Source organism: Mauremys reevesii, linkage group 24 (assembly GCF_016161935.1).
Source record: "Mauremys reevesii isolate NIE-2019 linkage group 24, ASM1616193v1, whole genome shotgun sequence".
Lineage (NCBI taxonomy): Eukaryota > Metazoa > Chordata > Testudines > Geoemydidae > Mauremys > Mauremys reevesii.
In genome coordinates, this window is record NC_052646.1 from 8018226 (window position 1) to 8046056 (window position 27831).

At 45.1% G+C, this 27831-nt stretch overlaps 1 protein-coding gene across 2 annotated transcripts; it reads right to left on the reverse strand.

The window, feature by feature from the left end:
• Positions 1-229: 229 nt before the first annotated feature.
• TUFT1 (tuftelin 1) lies at positions 230-27831 on the reverse strand. 2 transcript variants are annotated; one of them, XM_039512572.1, is made up of 13 exons: positions 23712-23833; positions 14905-14979; positions 14275-14379; positions 13414-13500; positions 10548-10637; positions 10085-10156; positions 9140-9253; positions 6167-6295; positions 5445-5539; positions 4609-4714; positions 3726-3809; positions 2014-2114; positions 230-1454 (listed from the first exon to the last, which is right to left on the reverse strand). In XM_039512572.1, exons 1-13 carry the CDS (start codon positions 23769-23771, stop codon positions 1391-1393), a joined length of 1182 nt encoding a protein of 393 aa, XP_039368506.1. In that variant the 5' UTR covers positions 23772-23833; the 3' UTR covers positions 230-1390. The 2 variants fall into 2 exon arrangements, with proteins under 2 accessions (XP_039368506.1, XP_039368505.1); XM_039512571.1 differs by lacking the exons at positions 10548-10637; positions 23712-23833 and adding an exon at positions 27653-27831.

Below are 27831 nucleotides of genomic sequence, written 5' to 3' on the forward strand. Positions count from 1 at the left end.
GTCCATGGCTATTGGTCTAAAACCTTTAAACATCCATCAGCGCAGGCTGCAGCACAGGACGGAATAGCTCAGGGGCACGGAGCCGTTCACTTCCAGGATGCTGGTATTAGTAGTGTCTGAAAACTGTTCCCATTGGATGCTGATCAGTGACCCACATCAAATGTTTTCATCCAGCCTGACTCCAAATTCCCATAATTAATGTATAAAAACACAACAAATTCCACATACATTCCAGCACATATGCACTATTTACATAATTTATTCAATCCACTACAGATTATTTGGACGGCTATATAAGGCTTATGGTTTTCTGCACTAAAGAGGTTATTCGATAGGTACCTTTTACAGGACTGGTTCTGCCTCTCTCTTTGCTAGTTTATAGAGATACATGTGTCATATGCTGACATCTTTCCTCTGCCAGAGATGTAGATAAAAAGAGAAGGCTGCTTCTTTTCAAATCACATACAAGTTATATAATAACTTTCAAGCCCAGAAGAAAAACCGGTTGGTATCTTCCACTGAAATCAGAAAAACACGCACGCACTAAATATGCTACATAAAACTATGGCATTAGCACTTGTGCTCGTCTCCAAGCGAATCTGAAGACACTAATAATTTACTGAAATAAATACAAGTAGGAACTGGACAACCTCTTTTTATACCTACACAGATCTGCATAAGTTTCATCTCTCTGCTAGTGAGGAACGGACTATTGAAAAGCCCTGGGTTGGATGCGTCCCAATGAACAGCCACAAGCAGCACTCGCAGCGACCACAGGAGGGAGGAGCCAGACCTTAAGAGGACATCAGTTGGAGTCCACTGGTTTGGTGCGGATTGGGAGAGAAACATGGGAATCTGTGTGATTTCAAGATGATGATTTTGGTGCTGATCTTTTCTTAAAAAAGATTAAAAATTTAAGTCCACCTTGGTTAGTTGCAATTTAAAAAAAGCAGGATTCCACTGAGGAATAAAGAAGGCGTATAGTATCGTAAGTTGCTCATAGAGCAATATCAGGCTTAAGCAAAGGAAGAAATAGTAAAAAAACTGTACCAGGGAAAGTCAGCCTAACTCTGGGGCTGAGTGCAAGCGGGTCTGTCTGTTATATACACACACAGGTTAGATGTTCCCCTGACACAGCAGATACCATGCTCAACAAATTTGCTTCTGCTGGACTCTGGAAGCCCCTGGGGGCAGCAGTATGGAAATGTCAGTTCAGCAGGGCTTGCTGCTCTGCCAGTCACCCCTGGGGACAGCTTGACCATTAAAGCATTACAGTTCTCTGGAGGCATTGCCCGCCATTTGTCCAGCAAGCACAGGGGGTGGCAGTAAAGTTCAGTCAACAGTAGCAAATGGTGAGTTTCTTCAGTTCAGAAGCCGTGCCCAGGAGAGCTCATGTTTCCAGCACTCTGATGAGAGGCAGGGGCTTGGGTCCAAGGGGCTTCGCCACCCTTTTACTACAAAGCAAAGAAAGGAAAGCACTGAGGTGCGGATCAACCAGATGCACTGGAGCTATGACTCAAATTATGATGCATGTCTATCAATCTGGGCTCTTTAACCCACCCTCCCACCCTACCCTGGATCTATCTGGGTTATTACATATCTTCCCCCCGGCATCAATCTCTGAGCATCTTCTAAATATCCATGCATTGAGGTTGACAAGTCTTGTACCCCCTTTACAGACTGGGAAACCGAGGCAGAGGGATACAATTGCTTTGCCCCTTGCCAATGCCTTCCATCAGCAGTCTTGGTGCTTAACAGTGAATCAAGCGTCACAAGCACTCCCACAAAAAGGTCTCTCTCCATTTTACAAATGGAAACACTGAGGCACAGAGTGAAAAAAAATGACTTGGTTCAAGGCAAACATGGAGGCAGTGACAGGATTAGAATCCAAACCTCCTGCCTCCCAAGCCAGTGCTTAGCTCACACCTCCCTGCAGAAGCAGCAGCTTGGAGTTGGACACCGTAAAACCTGGCCTCTGTCTTCCTCCACAGGTCACTGCAGCTCCCTGCTTACCTGCTCACGGACTCAGATTTTGAGCGAGCTCTGGTGCTATGACTGCCAGGGTTGGTTTGCCTCTCAATCAGGTGCTCAATACGATCGTGCATCTCCAGATTCTGAAACACAGACCAGACCAAGAGTTTCAGTTCAGTCTGAAGACGAAGGCCAAAGCGGTGGCACGGAGTTGATTATGCCACCACCCGGCGAACAGAGCACTAGGTCAGCAATTCCCATGCATTATCGGTTTACCACCTTCCTAAAAAATAGTTGTGAATAGTGCTGGTGGAACATCAAGTTCACGTACCACTGGTGTTATGTGCACCACAATTTGGGAACACATGTGCTACATTAACCCATTGCCACGTGGCACAATGCTAAACAATAGACAAGTTTTACTCCCTGCACTAAGGACCTGAGGTCAACCCATCTTTGAACAAACTGCATGTTAATTAGGGGCCGAAGAAGGAGACGGGGCAGATGAATTTCTTGGGGCTTTCTTCTAATTCACCCTCCTACATGCAAACTGCAGCCTACAGTGAGCTTTGATACTTTTATGATCAAAACCGAGCTCATGCCCTTGTGCCACTGCCGCCACTCCTCCTCCCCCAATCAAGGTTTCATTAGCTTGGCAGTTCTACAAGACCATATGGGATTAAATCTGAATTTAACTTAGATTTTAGATTGAAGTGAAGCATCAAATAGACTCAGCTGGCTGCAGTTGCACCATTTCAGTTTTCTGCCTTCAGGTTCAGGAAAAGGGAGACAAGCACTCACTGCCCCATCCCCCTCTGCTGATTAGCGAAATGCCAAGGCACCATGAAGGTAAGAGACTGGTTAAAAGCTGCCAGCACATGCTCAATTTTAGCCAAAAAAAGGAGATGCATTTGCATGCCAATATCAGGGAAGCGCAGCTTTGCATTTTGCACTGTTACTATCTGGCACAAACATGCCACCAAAATCAAAGCTCCATTGCTACGGAAGCACGCTTTATGAGATGGTGGACTAGATTTGAGTTGCGTGCGCTGCAGTAACCCAGCTTCACTAAAAGAGACAATATAGCGTAAGAAAGTGGCTCAGCAGAAACCATCCAAACCTACAGACTTCACTCGAAGCATGACCTGTCCTTGCTTGTGCAGTGGGCACAATGCATGCTAGGGCTTTGCTAGCCAGCTGGGGGGCCTTCAGTGTTTTCAAGAAAAAGCAAAGTTCATTCCATACATTCCAGTTAGCTGTTCCAAACTTTGGAGTGACTTGCAAAATAATCCCACGTGACATTTCACTGGCTTTAAAGTTTGAGGGTATAGCTCCTATCCATTAAACAGGAAAGCTCTGATCAGTTAAAGCAGGCTCTATCACCACCACCAGGCACTTTGAGAAAACAACTCCTAGAAAGGCAGCTCAGCCAATCTAAGGGTACGTCTTCACTACCGGCCGTATTGGCGGGTAGCAATCGATTTCTCGGGGATCGATATAGTGTGTCTCATCTAGATGCGATATATCGATCCCCGAATGCGCTCCTGTCGACTCCAGCACTCCACCAACGCGAATGGCGGTAGTAGAGTCGAAATGGGGAGCCGCAGACATCGATCCCGCGCCGTGAGGACAGTAGGTAACTCGATCTAAGATACTTCGACTTCAGCTACGCTATTCTCGTAGCTGAAGTTGCGTATCTTAGATCGATCCCCCACCCTAGTGTAGACCAGCCCTAAGGAAACTAACAAACATACCTCTGCTTCCAAGTAGGCAACTCTCTCTTTGAGCTCCTGAATAATCACATCCTTCGCATGAATCACTGTTTTGGAATTCTGAAGCTGTAAAGGAAAAAGTTAATCAAGATGACTAAAGAAAGCTCAGACTTGCCTACACTAGACAAGGTATCTGGAAAGCATAAAAAACAAGGAGCCTTTTGAGGCTCACACCAAAAACTAACATTCGCTACAGGTTTTCTGTAACTTTGGATCCGGGACAAGGAAATTTTGGGCAAGAGTCTCAGAACTTGGACAGTCTAGAATTAACTATTTCACTGCCAGAGATTCATTGATGGGCCCCACTGCAGACATGGACCAAATTCCCTGTTGGTATAAATTACAGCAGCTTATTTTATTTCCAAGTTAACTAGTCTTGCTGGGCACCAGGGTCCGATTGCCATCACTGCGACCATCCCTTCAGAAGATCAGACCTTTCCCACCTGGGTCCCTCGGGGACCGATCACTTTGGAGGGCAGCAGGGTGGAAACTGCATTGTGATATTTTCAAACAACTCCTTCTAGCAGACGTTCAGAGCCAAGCTATCGGGCTCCATGGGGCGTTCGGCGCATGCTAACTCAGCCAGGAGAGACTGAGCACACCTTGTGTTGCCTTTGTCCCGTTTCCTCCTCACACTGAAAGGAAGCATGGCCTTCCCTTAAAGAGGGGCTAAAAACAGATTTATGCCACTCAGCCCGGATTCTGCAAACTCAGCATCTTTTGTATTATTTGCATTCCTGTAGCCCCAGAACCACCATCATGGACCAGATCCCCACTGTGCTCAGCACTGTCCAAACACGGGGGGGGGGGAAGACCCTGCCTGCCAGCACCAATATGTTCCCTAGCCCCAGCAAGGCACACCCACCTGCTCAATCATCTGCCGGACTTTGCGCTGCTGACTCTTCAGCATGTCATCGAGATGGTGTATCTTCTCCCGCAAGGTAGCCACTTCCTTCTCCAGTTTGGCCGACCTAGGAAAGAGACAGACGAGTGAGTCAGAAAGAGCCATTTAGCCTCCCCCGATTAGCAGAGGAATATGAGACTGAGCGTTTCACCATAGACATCTCACCACCTCCCCAGAGCTGTGTTTATTCTGCCACGGATGGTCAGTTGTGGGTAGTGTCTTCTGTACACCCGCATGCACCCCAGCCACATGGCAGAAAAGGAGCGGTAATGGAGACAGTAAGGGAGATGGGGTTTTCTCCGATGACGCCTCATGGAGCTAGACAGCTGCTGCAGAGAGCAGATGCACCAACGGTAGCAAAGACTGAGTGGAGAGACAGAGGCCAGGCAACACTAACTGAGCAGAAAAAGACAAGGTCTCAGTTTACCTGGAGCAAGGTGTTCTAATAAACAGAGGCCATTTCCACTTGGCTCCTGGAGCAAATAGGAAGCTAGTGGAGGTATCTGAGAATGGAGTGAGGTGATCAGGTTTTGGACGTGGGAGATTTGCTTTTTCTAACAAGGCCACATGAGGACTGTACTCAAATTCTAGGGAAGGTTTTGGGGCGCTGCAGGCTGCAGTAGGAACAGGCGGATTAGTCATCTTGAGAAAACCCTGATATTCGGCAAGCAGCTACACCCACCCTTCACAAGAATGCGAAGTCATGCCCCAGCGAGCTGACAGCCTCCTAGGCTCACTGACGAATTGGCGACTGCCCAGAAGGAGTCTCGGCATCCCTGCCTAAGGCTGAGCCTCACCTATCCTGTTCGGCGAGTTTGTCATTTTGCAGGCTTCTCAGTTTCTCCAGCTCTGCTTCACCTTCTTTCATCTTCAGCAGCAAACTCTGATGTTCCTGCAACAGATCAGAGGACAAGTTACAACAGATGCTCTGGCCTTTATTTCAGGGCAGAGGCAAAGCATCGGGCTGTGTGGATCTGTAGTGCTGGGCAGTCCTAGGAGTCAGCCTTGGTTATCAGCAGAGATGCTGATCCTGCAGCTGGTATCTCAAGTTTAATGCTTGTGAAAGGAGAAAGGAGAAGAAAATTCTCCATTTCCTTATAGGACGGGGCAGCAGCAGTGCACATTTCCCCCACGCTGCACTCTACCACTGTGCTTAACCCCTGTCCTAGACGGAGCCCCCAGTAGGGGAGCTCAGTCTCCATGGCTCGTTCACACCTTAGCCCCTCTGCTGAGGATGCCAATACAGGTGCCAGTTGGGCAGGTGGCTATTACATGACACCCTTCCCCTGGAACTTGTTACCCAGAAGCCATCAACAAATGGCTACCTGGCAGACAGCGGGCCCGCTTTCTGCTGTAGAGGAGGCACTTGTGCTACACCAGTGTTGCTGTGGAGCTGATCAGCGTCCAGCACCTTACACGTTGCAAGCACTAAACCCGTCACCCTTCCCAGCAAGCACCTGACAGAGCGGCTCAGCCACTAGACCGTCAAGCAGGCCCCCTGTTGATCTCTAAGCAGTACCTTCTCCATCCCTGACATGAGCCTCTGAACTTCCTCCAGCTTCACTTCCTTCTCTCTCATGCCATCCTCAGCCTTCTTCAGAGCTGCACTGGTTTGCTCTATTTCCTTCTGGTATTGAGAGGTTGTCATCTGCAACACAGGACACAAAAGAAAGATGTTTCTGATCCTCATACAGTCCATAAAGACAATGAGGAGGCCCCTCTCAGTGACTGCATTTTAGTCTTGTCAGGTGTATTTTGCTGAAGGAAGCCAAATGGCCCAAAGTGCTGGAGAGAAGGAACCTCTACAAAGCTGTGTCTTCAAAGCACTTCAGACTAACTGATGCATAATTCCTATGGCAATGGAGACAAAAGTGCATCATAAATGCCAGAAAACTCCTCATCATTCAGGCATGCGAGTTACGGACGTTTTCCATCTCATTTCAGATGAACACTCAGGGTATGTCTACAACTGAACCATTACAACAGCACAGCTGCGCTGCAGTAGGGTTTCTGTGTAGACACCACCTACACCGACCAGAGCGGTTCTTCAGTCAGCACAGACAATCCACCTCCCAGAAAGGTGGCTGCTAGGGCAACAGTAGAGTTCTTCTGTCAACCTATCGCTGTCTACATTGGTTGGCTTAACTACATCACTCAGGGGTGTCAATTTTTCACACCCTCGAAGACGTAGTTATGCCACTGTAAGATCCCAGTGTAGACCAGACCTCAGCTTGGATGACATCCCCTAGCCTTGTTGTCAGCCACAGAACTGGCACTCGAAGTCAGGAGATCCTGACTCCTAGACTTGTGGGCTGATCATCAGATGCTTCTGTTGTTCTGTAGAGAAGGACTCTCCCTTCTCCATACCCACCAACCTCCCAGGCTTGTCCAGAAGGTATAGCTGAAGTGGACTCAGCTGCCAAACCAATTGATTAGCATCTACACAATGTCTATTTAAACAAGAAAATTGTGTGTCAGATAACTAGTATAGCAGATCTCAGGAATCATGCACAGATTTCCAATCCCTGGGGTATGTGTCAGGAGTGCCACAAACTCAATACATTTCTACAACTCCCACCACCCCAAACTCTTTCCAGGCAGGAGCAGAGCCCGAGTATACACTTAAAATTTAGATCGACCTAGGTACTCTACCTGTGCTTCCATGCCAGTTAGTTCCTTTAGCTTTTAATCACCCAAACTCACACCCCTGGTTTGGAGAGGAAGGGAACAAGCAGGGGCCTCCCTCTAGGAGCACAAATATGGGGTAATAGGATTTCCTTTCCCAGCCATTTTAGGGCTAAAGGGATTTCTCTTAGATAATTCATTCAAGCTCCATTTCTTTTCATGGAGCCTGGAACCAATGGCACAATGGAACTAAAACCTGAAGCATCCCCAAACAGGGACTCCCCTCAGCCCCAAGAGCTCATTACATTTAATGAAGTCTCCATAGACGCATATGCCAACATGACAAAGCCACAGTTTTTCCCTAAACAAAAGGGAACCATTAATCCCCAGTGCTGGGAAAAGGAGCAAACCAGGAGACCCTGCTGCGTCCGCACCCTCTAGCACACAGGAGCTGTCATTTTAAGTTACTTTCACTACAAAACCTGCTTATATCCCGAAAGCAGCGTGTAAATACAGTCCCAGCTGAGTAAGAATGAACTCAGCTGCCACCTCAGAAACCCGCCCACATGTTTCCATTTAATAAGTTACTTGATGTGAAAACATGGCTGGGTCCCAGCTGCCCAGTTTGTGCCACATCCCTTCACCACCAAGACATCTTGTGATCTTGATGTAACAAGCAAAACATCTCTCTGTAAGAGGAAGGACTGTGTTGTGGAGAAGGCACTGAACAATTCAGCAGATCTGGCTAGGTTCAACGCTTGGCTCTGCTTCAGACTCCGTTCAAGGCACTTCATCTCTGTACCTCACTTTCTCCATCTATAAAATGGAGATACTACTTCCCTCATTCAGTTTGTTCCAAGGCCAGAAGGGATTAGTGTGATCATCCAGTCTGATATCTTGCATAACACAAGCATCCTACCACCTGAACAAGGACTTGAAACCTGGACCCTCACATTAAGAATCTGATACTTCACCATCTGAGCTATCCAGGTAATTCACTGCCATATGCAGCATGCTCATATGCTTGTCATGAGCACTAGGCTATCCTATACATAATTAACAGGATAAATAGAAATTGGAGGAGACTAAGGAAAATGGCCAAAATGCCACTTGTCTTGGCAAGCACTTTGCCATCACCCACTAAAGTCATTATGATTTTACCTTTTGTTTAATTAACATTACCTGGAAACAGCCATTGTATAAAATCCAAGACCAGTTTGTGAACATTTCAATGCAATGTGTTTATTTACAGTTTACAGATTGTACATACTTAGTTAAGACTTTAATGGCAACCCTGAGCTCAACTTGACCTTTCGACCTTGCATGGGGAAGAGGCTGGCTGTGCTGGCTGCTGTGAACTAGCCAGAATTTTGTTTTAATCAGTCATTAAAAGCCACTCAAGTCTATTTACTCTCTGGGTTTCAAAACCGCCTGAACAGCAGCTCTTCAGAAGTGTGTCCCAAACACGCAGGCCAGCACAACCCCAAACTGGTTTCAACTATTATGTATTCTTTGTATTGTGCTTTCAGCCAGGAGCCCCAGTCATGGATCATGGCCTCATTGCGCTAGGTGCTGTACAAACCCCAAACAAGTTTGGATGTTGCTAACAGGAAAGGGGCAGTGTAGCTCAGATTGTCTGGGGGAAAAAATGGGAATTGATGGTTGAAGGATTCATGATTTATAACCTTTAATACATATCACACCCTCCCATCCTGCTTTCCAACACAGCTTGTATCAGCTCTAGAAGGAGGGGGCTGGTCAGTTTCAGAGAGCTTTGAAAGGTACTCGGTAGCATGCACTTGAAGCTAGCCCCTCATTCCGACAAACATCAAGCTCTTTCAGCAGTTAAACATTGCTGTGTATTCACCTCAAAAGCTGTCTTGTCTGACTGATGCCGCTTCTCAGCCTCCTGCAGTTTCGTGAACAATCTCTTTGCTGTCTCACGAATTTTTTCTGTGTCTTCGCCTGAATAATCATCCTCCTGTAAATACAGCATGAAAGCTTTATTTGTCTCAAGCTGGATGCTATCAGGACACACATTCTTTTTTTTTGAATGTGGAAGAGCCAATGCTTTTGACCAATAGGTTACAATATTCACTACCAAAAAAAAAAAAAAAGGCTGCAGAAGTTGTGGCAAAGTTTGATTTAGGCAAGTAAGAGAACAAGTTTCCAAATTCCACACCGAGTCGGGTGTCTTAGGGCCTATAAAATAAAAAATTAATGTGACTTTCTCAGATCTCCTTTCAGCCCCTCCCATGGTGTCTCTAGGATGCTGTCATGCATCACCCTTAGGTATCCCAAAACCATCAACTGAACCAAGTCATGACAACTTAAACACTGACTGATGACTGAATCATGCCCCCCTCAGTTATGGCTTTTAAACTATTGGCAAAAGGGCTGCAGCATTGTATTGTGCCACTCTGCAGTATGGAATGCCATTACTGTAGAGACAGGATGCTCAATTTTTATATATTGCTCAATTTTTGAGCATATATTGCTCAATTTTCTGCAAACTGCACTAACTTCAGGTAAGATGGACTCCTTAATTATCCCCGCATCCAAAAGGCTCCTGTGAAAAGGAGCCTTGTGCTTGCAGAGATTTAAAAAAAGGTGAGCTGGTTTAAATGCATTTGAAAATCAGACCTGACTTCTAACCAAACCCAGATACAGCCAGAATACCACCTGTGAGCTTTGGAATGCAAGGTAGATCTTAGAGCAGTTATAGGTTTGAAGTTACCCCCCTGAAGTGAAGATTTAAAACGAAAACAAATCTAACTGCTCAAAATATAGTTCCCCTTTTTTGGTTACATACCTGATCCTCCAAGGAGTTCCTATGGCAATACCCTGATGGTTTGCAGATTCCATTCTGTTTTTCAAACATTACCTATTTAAAAAAAAAACATCAAGAACTGTGATCCTCCCTCATAAAACTAGGCTTAGATGTTACAGACAGAACACTTCCATCAGCTTTATATCTTTGAATTGCTGTAACAGCTTTAAAAAAACGGGGACGTATTTTTTGTAATAGGTTTACAAAGAAAGGAAGTGCACTAGTGCATTTGAACAGCCAATGCATTTAGCTCGCTGAATCTTTCTTGTTTGCTTCTGCACATTTCTCAGTTCTTCCTCCAAAGAAGGTCTCCGAACAGGCTTTTAATCACCCAGGGGGATTTTATTTCTAGGCCACATTTTGCTGTTATTTTTATCCAAACATGGCACGTTTCCTCAGGAAAGGAAGTGTCACTGAAAGTTGACTGAAGAAATGTTCCTGTTACCTTTGCACATTGCAGATTAGTCTTAGCTCCTTGTCTGCTCTCAAGTTTACTACTTATATCTTCCCGCAGCTTCTTCATAGAACTTCTAGCCTGGTAAATGCAAGTCAACTTAGCTTCGTCTGTATGGACAACAGCGTCAATTATTCTATTCAATATACATCAAATGCACATGTAGTAGGTCCCAATAACAGGGGGTAAAGATATTACGTGCTAGTGTTTGAGGCCAGACAAGCAAGCAGAGGTCTTTTGTGTTGTGCCACAGAAGTCCCTGATTTTACTAGATATTCACCAGCAAGCAGCACTGACTACAAGTGTCTTACTATCCTTGCTAAAGCATAAAGGACAGAATATGTCCCAATACGTATGCTGATTTTTCATTATTGTTTAATTTTCTCTGCAAGAGTACATTAAAAACTACAACAAATAGACGTGATTAACAGATTCTTGTTATTCCACGCATCTGATCCCATATGGCTGAAGCCACATGGGAGTTCACTGACAAGTGCAGTCTTGACTTGCACCTGCGATACAGAATTAGACACTAGAGAAAATGAATCCGGTAATTTTTACAAGGTCACTCCTCCAGCAATAGTGACACCAAGGCTGAAATGCTGATATTTCAGCATGTACTTTCTGCATCTATAAGCACCTTTCATACAAGGATCATCAAGCACTTTTCTAGCTTTAAAGCTCTCAATCCCCTCTGAGGTAAGTACTGACTCACTTTAGAGGAGAAATCTGAGACACAGAAGAGCCAAGATCATACAGCAGGTATGACTATGCTACGTGGTGTGTTCTCTCTCAATGACACCAGTCACTGATTAAAGGTGCTTATAAAGCACAAAAGTTGCTTCAACTGTTTTGAGGTAATTCGGTAAGAGGCCTCTTCTACACAGTTTTTGTATGGGTATAATAATGTCGTCTGTTAGGGGTGCATTTATTTATTGATATAGTTATACCAGTACAACCCCTAGTGCAAACACAGTTCTATGCTTATTTCTCCTACAGCAGTTTTCATCAGCAGATCTCAAAGCACTTCAGTCTTTTAATGTATTTATCTTCAACTCGCCTATGAGGTAGAGCAGCATTATCAGCCCATTTAACAGATGGGGGGACTGAGGCACTTTAAGGTCACACAGGAAGTCTATGAAAGATCAGGGAATTAAATGCAGGTGCTCCCACATCTTAGGCAAGTACCCTGACATCCTTCCTCATTCTACTGGTATAGCTTATTCCCCTTCCCAGACAGATAAGAGTTAAAGCACTACAACATGTGTGTTGAATAAGGCCGAAGTCACACCATGAACATGACTTACTTGAAATCTGTGACTTACACCAAGTATACATCCCACTGGAAGTGGGGGACACCCTGACCAATACACACCCAATGAGAACTCATTGTAATGAGTGAAGAGTGGTCAGTAAAACTGAAATCCCAGAGACTTAGCACATGCATACAAAGATTAAAAGCATCTTGGTGGCTTAGAGATAAATTTCAATGGCTCTAACAGTAATTACCTTACTAGTAATGGAATGTGTCCACACACGAGCCAAGAAGGGAGCCATAGCTGAGAGTGGGGGCATGGCCGTGAATGGAGCTGGGGGAGGAGCCGAGCTAGGGGCGGCGCGTCCTCCCTGCACCTCCATGGGGGCTGGCCTGGGCTCTGCCATGCCTCACGGACATGCCTCCATTCCCTCCTAGGGTGGCGCACCCCACAATTGGGGCCCACTGCTCTAACAGAAGAGACTGCTAAAGCCTTTGCGCTTTTCAGTTAGTTTTCAAGCCGTCCGACCAGGTCTGTGGTGCTATTACTGCAGTGAAGAGACAGAACGAACTATTTTTATTTTCTGTAGGGGAAATGCATTTTGTCTCAGAAGCTGGAGGCCAAGATTCAGAAGGCTAATATAGAATGGAGGCATAGGAACTGTCCTATTCACTCAGATGTTGGGCTATCTAACCCAGTATCTCATCTCCCACAGAGGAAGGTGCAAGAAGCCCCCACAATGGAGACATTTAAGTTTATTTAAAAGCCAAGCCTGAGACAGACCAGCCTAGACCCCACTATTGCAAAATATGGAAATGGTTTAAATCGCAACCAGCTATTTCCCACCCCCAGCCCCTCAAAGGTCCAGTCCCATCACTGCTGCCAGCTGGACAGGGAAACATTAACCCTTGAAGTGTCAGACATCAGATTTCCTTAGGCAGGTGGAGCCTTGCCTACAAAACTGCCTTCTAAGAGGCAGCTCTGGTGTCATGCCCAGGTGTGGCTGGGAGAGCCTGGCCAAAAGCCATGCAGTTCTCACACAGCTGACTTGCACTTTACCCAATGCAGCACTGCAAAATGCCTCTGCACTGTGGCAGTGTCAGGCCACATCTACACTTACAGCTGTGCCGCTGTAAGAGCGCCTGTGTAGCCACGTTATGCCAACAGGAGAGAGCTCTGTGTCAACATAATAAAACCAACTCAACGAGCGGCGGTAGCTATGTTGGCAGGAGAGCGTCTCCCACCAACAGAGCCCTGTGCACACAAGCTCTCATGCTGGCAAAACTTATGTCGCTCAGGAGTGTGGTTTTTTTCACACCCCTGGGTGACAAAAGTTTTGCCAACGTAAGTGCTAGCATAGACATGGCCTTAGTCTTTGGAAAAACAGCTACATGGGTTTCTACTCGGGCATGGGGGGGTGGGGTGGTTATGGGCAGATTCCTGTATGCGAAGAGAACACCTCTGCCATGACACAGATTCTTCAAACATTGCCACTGGAAGTTGAGGGCACCAAAGCTTTGAGATAAGCCTCCAACAGGCAGCTGTGAGAATTCAGACTTTGGTTGGGTTATTGTACATTAATTCTGAAACCAAAAGGCTACCTCTTGAATGTAACGAACTTCGCTTTTCAGCTGACTGACATTCTGTTCATGCTTCACCTTGTCCTCAGCCCTTGCTTTTAAGTAAACCTGAGTCAGAAAGAAACACCCCAATGAAATAGCTGTTCAATTACAGAAGATACAAACGAGAATAGTTACAATCACAGAGTCAGGTACAATATGGAAAATGAGCTCTTAAAGCCCTCTAAGATCTTCCAGGCTCTTTTTCTACCTCTATTCCTTCCTTCATCAGGACATTGTAGCTGGGATTTGGACACCCAATTCTCATTAAATTTAACTGGCTTTGAAAACTTCAGTCTCTAGCATGACCTTTTCAGTAGAAGTAGTTAAGGATGGCTATTGTCATCAGTTTTTCCTCCTCTCTCTAACTTCTATTCACTTCCCAGTTTTTACATTTGGATGATTTTAATGCATTTGTTTATTTCTCTAATCTCTCCCTTAGGATTCCCAGGGTGTGGAGACTAAACATTCCTCAGATGCCATTTTTGTTTTGAGTTTTAAGAGTTCCAGTTTAATCAAGTTCATTCCATTCAGCCTGGGAAAGTTACTCAGCAACTCTGCTGAAGTTAGTTTACTGAAACAATGCAAGGTTTCCACATTTCAAAATGGTTTCTCCAGAAAGAAAACCCACTCTGCAAGCATTGCCACAGGCTCTCCTACCCAAGTAAGGATACCATGAACCATGCTTGCCGAGATTTCTTGTTTGCACAGCCAAAATCTAAACTTTTAGTTTACGTCTAAAATTAAACATGATTAATTTAGTCTCAATGCATATTGGGTACCTCTAAATTAATTAGGCAAATTAATTATTCAGATCAGCTGGGAACCATAGCTAACACTAACCTTGATGATCTCCTCGTGACCGTCACTGGATTTGATGCATTCTGAAGCCAGTGAATGGCCATTACTTGATCTGTTGGCCACCATAGCAAAGGCCCTTCCAACAGGCTGCAAGAGACAACGTAGTAAGACATTTAGATATTGAGATGATTTGTTTGCACAGCTTGTCTGGACCTAGCACAGCCAGCTTTCTAGTCGGATCAGCATCAATCACTTGATTAGAGGAATGCTCTGTAAAATGCAGTCTGGACCCTGCGGGACAGGCACTGTTTTTTAGTCTTGGGTATATACAGCCCCTGCACAATGGGGCCCTTAGAAGCTACAGGAATTAAAGGATGCTCCTTTAAGCGATTTGCAAATGCTCATGCAGCTCAGGAAATAGAGTTCTCTCTAGCATGTCAAGCACAGCATAGTCTGACTATGATCCCTTACAAAGTTCTTTCCCCTCCAAAAAGTTATTGTGAACAACAGCTTTTACATACAAGCAAGAACAGAAGAAATTTCTACTCATTTTAAAATTACTGGTTTTTAACAGCCCTTAGCATGGAGTCCGCTGGTAAAATTCAAAACATGGCACACAAAAGTAGCAGTGAGTCCTACATACAGCAGTATGTTCATGCCTGGAACACACACCTTTTGTTTCACCTGATCATGTCGCTCGCCTGGAAGGTCATTCTGCAACGTCAGCCGTAGCACTTTCACGCTGTCCTGTAAGAAAGATGCCAGATTTTAATTTAAAATGGTTTATGTTGCTCCATTGGTTAGGTTTTAAAATGCTTTTTGTATCCACATCAAACATCTGACCCAGTTATTTACATTTTTTCCAAAAAATCAAATGATTGTCTGCATAGACACAAGGGCAAGCCCTGTCTATTTAGCTCTCTGACTTTGACTACAGTTGAGGCAGTAAAATCGTTAGGATTAAAAAGAGGAAGACGAAGTGAAAAGGAGATTGGAAAGCACCTCATCCAAGCCCCCCAGTAGACCTGAGGAAGCACTGGTGGGGTGAGAAAGCAGTCAGAGGACCTGGCAATGATTATATTAGCCCCCAGGCCAGAAAGACTGCCCCTGACCATATGTGATACTGGCTGATCATTTAGGAGTTGCCATAGGTCCAAGGCTGCTATTGAAAGTATGAAAGTAACTGCTCTGCATTAGAACCTTCCCTCCGACGGGAAAGACAACAGTGGTGACACATTTATCCCTTCCTTTATTCTTTGAGGCTAGCTAATTTCACTGCACTCTGCATGGAAGTTGAGAACACACAGAAACTGAAGATGGTGCAGAATGCATTTGTCCATTGAAGCTATACTTCATTCCAACAGGGCTCCACGTGCTATTATTTCCAAGTGGTACATAAAGGAATTGGCTTTAATCTATGAAGCAGGTTTGGGACCTGGCCACTGGAGAGACCTCTCTGCTATCCCATAGCTGTGATCAGTATAGTCAGAGCACTCAGTTTAAAAAGCAACAGAGAGTCCTGTGGCACCTTTAAGACTAACAGATGTATTGGAGCATAAGCCTTCATGGGTGAATACCCGCTTCGTCAGATGCATGAAAGCTTATGCTCCAATACATCTGTTAGTCTTAAAAGGTGCCACAGGACTCTGTTGCTTTTTACAGATCCAAACTAACACAGCTACCCCTCTGATACTCAGTTTAAAACGGCGCTGGTTGCAGCTGAGCCACTCTGAAGGCTTCTGTGAGAGGCTGGGAGAATGTCTGTGCCAAACTGAGAATACCATCTTGCTTTGTCAGGATCCTCCAAACCCAGAAAAGGGGTGTAGATGCACCATTTGCTCATGGGAGTGCACCCAAGAGACCCAGAGCTCAGAACAGTGACCAGATGACACTACCCAGACCCAGGGGGCTTAGAAGCATGTGGGATCCAGCAGTTGGGTCTACTCATAAACTGGGTATGCTGCAAAGCCTCTCTTTTCTCCGGAGTTTAGGGAGAGGTGGCTGGGAGATCACACAAACAGCCCCTTGTTGATTGCTGATGGGGAGTGGGTAGTTATCTATTAGATCTGACAACTGGGGCTAGACAGGGAGATCAATCCTTTCAAAAATCCAGAACAGATGAGCACTTAAATCAATTTGCACAGTTAAGGTTGCTCAGCTCCCCTTCAATATTTTCCTCATGCACTAGGAAAAACAAAGTCAACAGCAACACTTCTGTTTCTCTGCCAATCCCAGTATAAAACTTAACTCTTACTATTCTCCTTCCACAAAACACCCAAGCCTTCATAGGCTACCATGCAGCCTTAAAGACATACACACACAGGGAAATAAGACTAGAATTCACTCTTTCGGGGTATGGTTTTCTTTTTCTTTTCTTAAAAGTAGAACTTTTAAGACGTCTTCTGAAAACACATGTCAGAGATGGTCTCGGTATTCTTGGTCCTGCGCAGGGGACTGGACTAGATGACCTCTCGAGGTCCCTTCCAGACCGCCATTTCTATAATTTTATGGCTCCAGGTCAGAAACCCAATACTGATGTGTGTAAATAGGGCTGTTGGAATTTGTCAAACCCGCTGCCACGTAGACATGCAAGTTGTTGGATATCAAAAGCTATGATATGGTTAATGAGATGCTCTCAGATTGGCACAGTACAAGTCAGTTGTGAAATAAAAATCTTTACTCAAATTCCAAAACAGTTAGTTATATAAAGCTCTGTAACTACAGATATACCGTAATTTACACCTGAAGTGCAATATAGAATTTCCATGTATATTCTTTAAAAGGGTTCTGAAATAAGCCATTCAATAGGGTCCAATTTCAAAAGCCATCTCTATTTCCAAAATATCTGAGTGTGTTCCTCACACAAATTTTAACTATGCTATTCTGTAAGTTTTGTTTTTTTCCTGGTGTTAAGCATTTAACATATTTCCATTCTTTTCTCCTGTTAAACCCAATTCTCGGATACAACCTTAAGCTATGGTTTCCCTACCGCTGCATCAAATATTTAATAATGTCAACACATGTATTTGTTTGGAATTTATATTCCAGCAGATGTTTACATAAGCATGATTAAGTAATTATTTGAGAAGCCAATTATACAACAAGACATAAAAATGGTGGCAGTTAACTATAATAGAGAGGTGTGCTTTCAAAACAATTCAAGTTTTAATATGATTTAAAGTCAATGGTGGTCAGAGTTGTACAATGTGAAAGCAATTTTGCAGAAATATATCATCAGTTTTATGGAATATTTCTCCAGAAGCCTCCTCATGCATAATGTGTGTGTGAAGCAAATTAGGCAGTTGCACTGCAAAGCAATTGGACTAACAGCGATCCAGTTCAGGTCACAGTAAGACAACCTCATCCGGAATCATTTTCTTATAACAGAGAAATATATATACACTGGACAATCTATAAGCTTCATGCTGACTACTTTAATGGTTTAGTACATCACATCAACTAGCATTTGAATCTACAATACTCTGCAATTAGCAACCTACACAATAGGCAGGCTTCAAAAAAATACAGCTAAACCCACTTGCAATAAGGTATGTGTAAGTATTCAAGTGTTATGATTTTCATTGGGACTTGTGCTCCTCAATCTTTAGATGACTTTGAAAGTCTCCCCTACTTATTACAGCTGATCTTTATTTTTAATTCATATGCAATCACTTGACATATCTGACAGAGCAAGGAGTTCTTTAATATAAAGTTTATAAACCATTACACTGATCAGTAAAAATAGGTTCATCTTTAATTCATATGCAACCATATTTGTCTCATTTAATAGGTTTTCTATAGTTCAACATGGCAGAAACAGGTTATCCCATTCATAGAATATCAGGGTTGGAAGGGACCTCAGGAGGTATCTAGTCCAACCCCCTGTTCAAAGCAGGACCAATCCCCAGATAGATTTTTGCCCCAAATCCTTAAGTGGCCCCCTCAAGGATTGAGCTCACAATCCTGGGTTTAGCAGGCCAATGCTCAAACCACTGAGCTATTCCTCCCCCCAGTCAGATCCTTGTAAGTAAGAAAAAGTTTCTTGAAACAACACACTCATTTCTCTGTCTCATTTGGAGTCTTGTTTACAAGTGCAAGATTCTTGTCCATAGAAACAACAGAGTGAAAGGCACCCAGATGGGTTTTAAAGTATCTCACAGTGTAAAAAGTCATCTATACTGCATGCCTAGAAGTTGGGATTCCTTAAACAATCTTTTAACAGCCTCTCTCTGCAGCAGGCAAGTATTAAAAAAACGGACTTGCTAATGTTACAAAATATGCATATACGCTACAAGGCATGCCTGCTATTGTCTACACACCACGAAAACTCCTTCAACGCTATATAAATTTGCTGCAAAAAAGGAGCAGGAGTGACTATTCCTATGACTTGCAGCCCATGGGCTATTCGTTATCTACAGAGCTGCATTCACCAGTCTTAGTAATCCTCATGGCTACCTGAAGCTCAGTCCAGAATTTTGGGGTTTCCAGAAATTTTCTAATCAGCTAAACTCACAAGCACCTCACAGCACCCTACGCAACTGCTCCACATCTGCCTTCATTGGCTCTCTCTCACATAAATTCAACAGTGATTACATTTGTAGACAAAAAACAAAAATCAGAGGGACTAGGACTGAACCAAACTGCACAGCGACCAGGTGCTACTAGAGCAACTGAGGCCATAAGCAACAAAGGGGACTGAGTCGGTGCTAATAAACCTGAAGCTGAACATCCAAGAAATGAACAGCACCGATACAGAATGGGAACGATCTAATCAACCAGACCCACTCCTTGCACTGGAGCCTGGTTATTTCCATCATCCCTTTAATAACATCGTATTATTTTTTCCAACATAAACAGGTGCCTCTAGTTGCCATAGGGAAGATATAAAATTAAAATGGAGATGCTTGGAGAGAGACTAAGAGAACTGTCACCTTAAGTAGCGAGACACAAGATGGAAAGTTTGAGAGCCACTACCCTAGACCAAAGATATCACAAAACACACAAAAGCTTGTATAATGCTTTTTGGAATGGCAGGGCTAAAGAAAATCCTGTAGACACAGGAAAGATAGACAAGAATTTGGTGACTCTTTCCTCACATCCTTCCCATGTACTGCTTGTATTTCTACAGCAACATTCTATTACAGCAAATAAGCATCTGCACCAGAATAGCTGGTGGCAGAGCAAAGAAAAAAAATTCTCTATGGAAAAAATGTTGAGACTGACCGCACAAGCTATTATGTAACCACCAGGAAGAACAGGTACTGTCTCATAAATAACATTCCTGGAGTGGGGCTAGCACTTTAGTCAATCATCCCAGCTATAAGATTCCATGCATTCTTTAAAATCTTGTCAAACTAATCTTTCCCAAGCCAACCATTTGAGACATTTGGAGCAGACATCACTGATATTATGCAAGTTTAACAAAAGCTAGATAGACCAGCTCCAAGCATACCCAAACCTTGGGCAAGCATGGATCCTTCAGAACTCTAAATAAAAGTGTGTCACATTTTTAAGAACTTCCTAAACATAATTCAAACAAATGTCTTGAAAAATTCTGAAATAGAGGTGTGATCGGGTCACTTATTCTTTCTCTGATCTTATAGAAAAGCAGAGACTTCTCCAAGTCCACACAGCACAATGTTTTAATTTTCATTGCTATTTGTGCTAAATGAAGATTAATCTACAAAACTGCACAAATTTACTTTTATCAGTAACATTCATTTTGCATTAAGTTTCTGATAGATTTCCTTGTGCTTAAAATCAAGGTGCCATGAGCATAAAGAAACCCTACCTGATAAGTTAATTTTCTGGGAGAATTAAATCAGTGAAAAAAGGAGTCGGAAGAGAATGCTAAAAATGAACTCTGGTAGCATGGCCAAACCTCACTGCAGTAGTACATGTAAATTCGGCACTCATTTACCTTGTAAGAATCCTAAGTGAAAAGGAGACCACCAAGCACAGAAGTCTGCACTAATCTCTCTCCCCTACAGTCAAATTCAAATCCTCCGGAGATGCATTTGGCCCATGTAACTCCACTGACTGCAATCAAGTTAAAGCAAGGATGAGTCCCACTTGTCTACCTTCCAGCTACATTTAAAACCACGACTATGCTGGTTCCCCCCCTTCCCCCGCTCTTTTAGGAAAAAACCACTAACAATTTAGAAACTAAGGAAATACATATTACTGCCCCCAGTTATTTTCTACAAGAGGCAGAAGGTGTTCTTTGTAGCATGACAGGTGTGTCTGACTTAATGAGTAAGTGCTACGTACTACCTATTAAAAAAACCTCGTGTTTGGAACAAACCTCACATGGCAACACCTTAGTAAATATCATATTAACCTTGAGCTATTTGTTGCATAAAGATTATGCAACTTGCTCAGTTTTCTTTGCTTCCAACACACCCTGAATTGCACGTTTAAAGCATTTACTACAGAGATCATGAATTAAGGAAGAGCCTTAAACCTGACAATTTTGTACCATTTTCTACTTGTGCTTCTGTGAAGAACTATCTACAGTTAGGGGAGATTTATGTGGGTTCTTTTCTAAATAAAAAATGGCTTCTCTGATGTCAAGAGTTTATTCTGAACAGGCAGCAGTGATGGAGTGGTATCTGATTTAACAGTGTGACATTCTCAGATTCTTCAATGCATAAGATTTAAAATCTAAATGTAGATATTTCTGCCACAATATAAGGTAACTGATGTCAAAGGGGAAGTGAAATAGCATCAGCAGCTGAATTAGGATTCAAGTATTTTGAAAAGTCCAATTTTAGACTTCTTTTGTGATCGTGGCATATTCATTGCCGTGAAACCCACCAAGAGCAAAAATAAGCAGGAACACAACGGATGCAGATTAGTTAAATAATTAAAGGAAGAGATACTGAGCACTGCTCAGCAAAGTATGTTTCAGCTTTCTAGCCTCAAGAGCATCCAGAAGCAAGAAAATTAATCTAGGGAAAAGAGAAGGTTAGTGGAGTACTAAAGACCTCGGTTAAAAACAGAAGATTATGTTGACCTAACTAAAGAAGTGAATGGAGAGCTACATAAGAAGATTATATTTTTTGAGACCAGGAAAGAATGCCTGAGGCTGAAAGCCAGGAACCCGACACCAGCATTGAATCACTTGGTGACCTTTGACAAGTCACTTCATCTGTGTCAGTTTGGCAAATGGGAACAGGACTGACCAGAATGGGATTATGAAGAGTAATTAGGTAATGTTTGCCAAGTGTTGAAGACACAAGGTGTGATAAGGTTGCTTATTACTACAGTACCACACAACATGTATGCAATACATACATAACACCACAACTGTTCCATATATGGTAGGGGAGGGCTGCAGGGAGTTAGGATCCTCTCATTAGAAGCCTCAAAGATGAGTCACCTTCAATAGGAACAAAGGCCCGGGGACTGATACTGGCAAGGATAATGAGAAACTGAACATGAAACAATTAAAGTTCTGTTGAACAACTGCACAGGAGAAATCCAGTGTACATTTATGGGAGACATGTTTTGCAAGGCTGGATTTCTCCCCAAGACATTAAGAATCTAGCTTCTTTTTCTTGTCTAATATTTATATAGTAGAAAGAAAATTGGACAATTGACTGACACAGGACTGACTGCAGGACCTAAATGCACAATTTGGTGTGCCTTGAGCTGTGTCTAGAAAACTTGGGTTCTGGAAAACCTAATTTATCAGATCCAGTACATTTCTGCTTCATCACCCAAAGAACAAACATATTGTCAAGAACTTTAAGCCACACCAAGATCTGGCATTCTTATCATTGAGATCTGCTGAAAGCAATTTAGAAGGACTTTGAACAAAACAAAACACACACACCACAGAGCCTAAGTGACTAACAATTAAAACCAGTCCCTCTTCAGCTGTGTGTAACCTTGAACACATGTCTCTCTCTCCAACTGAAGCTGGCCCAATAAAAGATATTACCTCACTCACCTTGTCTTTCTAACAACCAAAACATATTTACTACCAGCAATGGCCGATGCCTAGATTACTCAAATCTTGTTATTAAAATCTCCAATGTAATTATCACCCTGACTACAGACACATCAAGCACCACAAATTCCATTAGCACAATCTGGATATAGTTATTTGACATCTGTATTATATCAAAACCATTTGCTGCCTGCATGACTTTTCCCACAAATGTAGTAAACATTACATGAGCCATATCTGTGGGCAGGACATCAAGCTGTGCTATATAAATTGTGTATTTATAAATATTTTAAATAGATAAATAAAGGTGTAGCAGGCAATGATTCTTGTGGTGTTACTGTTTATATTTTTCTATAGGTCCTTATCTGGCCCTGTCATCATAGACCTAGAGTGCCTAAAATTTCTTCAGACAAAAAATATAAAACAGAGTACAACACTAGTGAGGACAGCTAAAGATTTCTGATTAGCCTAGAGAATATTCTGATCTACAAACACTGCTGACAGCATTGAAGCACAACCTTGTGCAACAGGGAAAAAAGTGATACTCTGAAAGAAAATAAGCCTACAGTATGTTAATACAAGATTACAGGACATAAACACTAAAGGTAACATTTTGATAACCATTCAACAAGCTTTCTAATATTTTTAGAAGCCAAAATAAATTAGTAGAAGGGGGAAGATGGAAAAACCTTATCAGTGAACTGCATTTGTAAGGGACTGAAACAAAGCCCTGTCTGTTCTGCATTAGCATCTGATAACCTTCCCTGGTTTCAAGCAACCCAGGAGCCACCTGCTGTCTATGGCAGCTTTCAACAACCAAGGAAAGTTACAGAAAGGCTTTCTGGTTACTGGAGTCTCCATAACCCCATGTCAGAGCCTTCCTCCTTCTCCCTTGCAAAAGGCTGCCCCCCCAAAGAGCAGGGCAGGGGTCTTCATCTCAGACAAGGGTCCCCCTCCAGAGCTGGAACCAGGTGCGCCACAGATCCCTCACCCCCTGCGTGCCACAAACCCTACACCCAAGCCCAAAGCCACTTCCATCGCAAGAAGGTGGACAGCCCTGGGGACAGGGGGGAACCCGCAGCCATGTCAGGAATCAAGGGGCAGCCACCTAGAGCCACAAGGAGCTCGCCCCAGCTTTGAGCCCCCACCCCACTTACACACACAGGAGAGAGGGTGCCCCCCCCCGCCAGGGGTACAGGCCAGGCCTGAACTAGGGAACTGAGGGGTCCCCCCTGGAGCTCAGGGAGCCCCCAGGGATGATGGGGGTCCCCCCCGGACCAGGGAGGAGGTGCGACCAGGTGGAGGAGACCCCAGGGACTCAGTGGGGGCCCCACAAAGCCGCAAGGGGGGAGCAGGTCCCAGGAACTGAGGGGGTCCTGCAGCACCACAGGGACCCAGCCCTGCACCCTCAGCGTGGGGGGGCACTGAGCCCCGGGACCAGCCGGGGTCACCCCCACGCGGGGGGGGGCGTCTGGCCCGTTGGGGGATCCCCGCCCCCACAGGCCCGGGGAGGGGGGGGGCTCACCGGATTCTCGCCGTCCGGCCGCACCTCCGCCAACGTGCACAAGCTCCGCACCGCGCTCATCCCCCCGCCCGGCTCCGACCCGACTGAGCGGCGGGCGGGCCCGCCCGCGCGAGATATACAGGCCACGCCCCGGCCACGCCCCCCGGCGCCTGCAGGCCGCGCCCCCTGTTGCCGGGCGCTGGTCTCGCGCTCCCCTGAGCCCGGGGCTCGCGCTGGGGGTGGAGGGGGCGGTGGTTGGTGCCGCCGCCGCGCGCGGCGCCCCGGGGAGCAGGGAGGATGAAAGCAGGCAGGGCGGGGGCTTGCATGTAAATGAGGGCGCCGCGACTGGGGCTCTGGCATGAAAATTAATGCAAAGTAGGGCGGGGCCTGGGATGTTAATAGTAGTAGGGCGGGGTATTGCATGTGAATTAATGCGGAGTCCGGCGTGTGAATTAATGCAAAGCAAGAGAGGGTCTTGCATGTAAATGAATTCATAGCGGGCCGGGGGCTCGCATATAAATGAACATACCGGCGGGCGGAGTCGTGCGTGTTAATACAAAGCCATGCGGAGTCTTGCATGTACATCAATGCAAAGCAAGGTGGGTTCTTGCTTGTAAATAAACGCACGGCGGGTCAGGGTCTTCCAGGTAAACTAATGTACAGCGAGGCGAGGTAGGAATCTTGCATATGCAAAGAACCGCACCGTGGGGCGGGGTCTTGCATATAAATTAAAACACCGGCGGTAGGGTCTGTAAATTACTGTGGAGCGGGGTGGGCTCTTTTGTTCAAATCGTACTATAGAGCCACGTACATTAAATACATTGTAGCTACCTCAAGGTATGGGCGGGCCCGCATTATGTTTACACTCCAATGTATGGTTCTGGTTATCAATTGTTTGCTCCCGTCTATTTGCATCGGCAAATTAAAGTATGGGCTTTTAATCATTAATTAAATGTATAATTACTGAACTCTTCTAAATTCTTATGTAATTATTTGCATTGGAGGATATTACATGGAAAAAATGCATAACTATTATTTATGTTTTCTAAGATATTTATCCTATGGATAAGTAATTCACATGTACACAGGACATGGTTTTTAATATTTCCATTACAGTTACAATTGCTTTCCACTGACTTTAATTGGAATGCAAAAAAAATGCAAAATTTCAGATGTCTTCAATTTGTGTCAAGAAATTATATGAAAATAAATGCAGGATTTTTAATTGTAGTTTCTAGCCATTTGTACTGGAAGGTATATTACATGCAAATTAATTCAGATTTTTATTATTTTTAAATTAAATATATGGACTTACATGCAATGCATAACTTAATTTCATTGCTATTATTTGCATAATTGAGGCTGCATGTATTGTTTATAAATTAATTCTACAGTCATTTGTATCCAGAACATTACATGTACGTGGTCCATGAACTTGAAGAATCTTGCATTTGTTTGCATTGGGGCAAAACATACATAACATGGCTGAATTGTTTTCTAGTTATTTGCTTTGGAGGGATATTTAAGTAACTTTAGCTGCTGCAGCCCAGAACAAGAAGGAAGGGGGTGAAAATTGTGTCCTGCCGAAGTAGTTTGTCAAAGAGAAGTTTAATGGCACAGCTGGTTAAAGCAGACCTAGCAGTCAGCTATATTTACTTCTGGGTGGTACATTCCAGTGGAACTGCCACCTAATTGGCCTATCCACAGAGATTATTCTGAAGTTTTGCTTAAGTGTCTTCAGAGAAGGCTAATTGTCATTTTTGATCTCCTGCCATGTATTAACATCATGCTTAATTAAGCCTCACAGTACTCCCTTGAAGTGGTGTCATAGCCATTTTACAGAAGGGAAACTGAGGCATGCAGGGCATGACTGATTAAATACCCTATGTCACCCAGCAAGGTTATGGCAGGGTCAAGAACAGAGCCAATAACACCTCTGTTTTAATTTTTAGAGTCACATTCCCCATTCAGCATCAGCAAAATAACCTAGGTGTTCCAGCCTTCTAAGCCCCTGCTCTCACACCCAGGCCATACTCCCACCCAGAACCAAGAGTAGTAGAACCCAGGAGTCCTGAGACCCGCTCTTTTGTTCTAGCCACTAGGCCAGACTTACACTAAGATGCAGTAACAGTAACAGAACCCAGGAGTGCTGACACATACACTGTTGCTCTAACCACTCAACCACATTCCCTCTCCTGATTTCTCCACAGTTGCTCCCGAGGGCCTGGAGTTCTCCCTAAAGCCAGATTTGCTGCAAAGAAGAATGGGTTCATTGTTGCACTGAATCTGTCCCGTTCACCCTGGTTTGTTGTGGTGCTTTTCTTTGCAGGTTCTGGGTGAGTAACCAGCCAACTCTCTCTCCTCTGTTTGTGCTTCAGCAGGCAAGGACTTGGAAAGAGCTGAGCGATTGTTTGGGGCGCGGCAAGGAAGTTTCCAGGAGCCGCTGTGAGAAGCAGACTGTCTCTTTCTCAGAGTTGAGCAGAAGAAAGAAGCTGATTGGGGTTTTATGTTTGTGCCAGCTCACTGCTGCGTGTGAGAACAGAACCTGGGAAGAGAGTGCCACAGATTGTCCACGTGAGAGAGCCTCATGAAGCAACGTGAGGAGCGGGGCGAACGCTCCACAGCCCTGTTGGCTTTTTGATAACAAAGCCTGTGGCCCCGACATGCAGCGGGCAGAGACGCTAGCCCCTCCATGCTGCATCTTTCTGAGCATGGACAGGTGAATTCTTCCATCCGCCTAGAGAGCTGGCCCCTGTTACCGTCATACCCGAGCAGGTCAAAGTCTTCCATGATCCTTACAAATCCCCTGTGGGCAGGGCCACGCTGTTGTCCTCCTTGTACGGATGGGGATCTGAGGCCACAGAAAGACTTCAGGGGACGTTATTGTGAACTCCGAAGTGCCTTAAAGTCCATCTACGCTGCAAACACCCCCACCCCCACCCCCGTGGCGAGTCTCAGAGCCAGGGTCAGCTGACACAGGCTTGCAAGGCTAAAAACAGCAGCGTAGATGTATGGGCTCATGTTGGAGCCTCCTCCCTCGCCAGGTTTCGGAGCCCGGCCTCCAGCCTGAGCGGGAACCTCTCCATTGCTCTTTAGTCCCATAGCACAAGCCCCGGGAGCCTGAGTCGGTTGCCGCGGGCTCTGAGACCCTGCTACGGGTTTTGGGGTTTTTTTTGCAGTGCAGCCGTCCCCTTAGAAGCGTTAAAAGTCCCCTTTACAAAAGGGACGTAGGCACTGCGGGGCAGATTTTGAAAGGTGCGTAGGCGCTCAGTGCGGTTTACAAAAGCGACGTGCCTTTGGGACTCCCACTAGGCACCTCGCTGCATCTTAGTCATCTTTCAAAATCTGGCTCTTGGTGACTTGTCCACAGCCCCATAAGGGACCTATAGCACAGCAGGGACTTGAACATAGGTCTGCCCCATCCCTGGCAAGCACCGTAACCACCGCACCATCCATCCTCCCAGCCTGCTGCTCCCTTCACCGTAGGAGCTTTGTGGTGGTGTTGGCCTGCCAGCCCCAGAGACTGGTACCGTCCATCTCCACAGAGGGACGAGCCTGGGCAAGCCAAGCTTTCCCATTGCTGTCCTGCCAATGGAGCTTAGCGCTGACCCCTGGCAGGGCCCTCCTCTGGGGGCATCCATTGCCTACGGCCTCTCTGCTGAACCTGGCTCTTGAGCTGTGGGATCTGGAGCGAGACCCAGTGACCAAACCCAATTCACACCAGCCTCCCGATGGGGATCAGAAGAGAAGGATTCCCAGCCACCCGTCCAGGGGCTGACTCCCAGTCCTCTGAGCCAGCCAGCTACCATGGGTCCCTCACCATCTCTTCCTGCAAGGAACCATCAACCCGTAGGCCTCAACATGAGCTCGGTGCCCCTCTCCACGCAGCCTGTGGCTGGGAGAAGTTTAATAGGATTCCCTCCCTCCCCCGCTTAGAGACACCATCACAGGCTAGAGCCTACCTGGCAAAAAATCCCCTCTTCCTCTTCACCCCCGGCGTCGGGGCAGGGTGCTTCTTGGCCCCCCTCAGCTTCAGGGGTCAGTGCCAGCTGGGTCTGCAGCCTGCAGAAGGCCATTTCTTCCCTTCTACAAGAAGCATCTGCAGCAAAGCCACCTCCTCGCATCCCAACTCGCAGGGAGC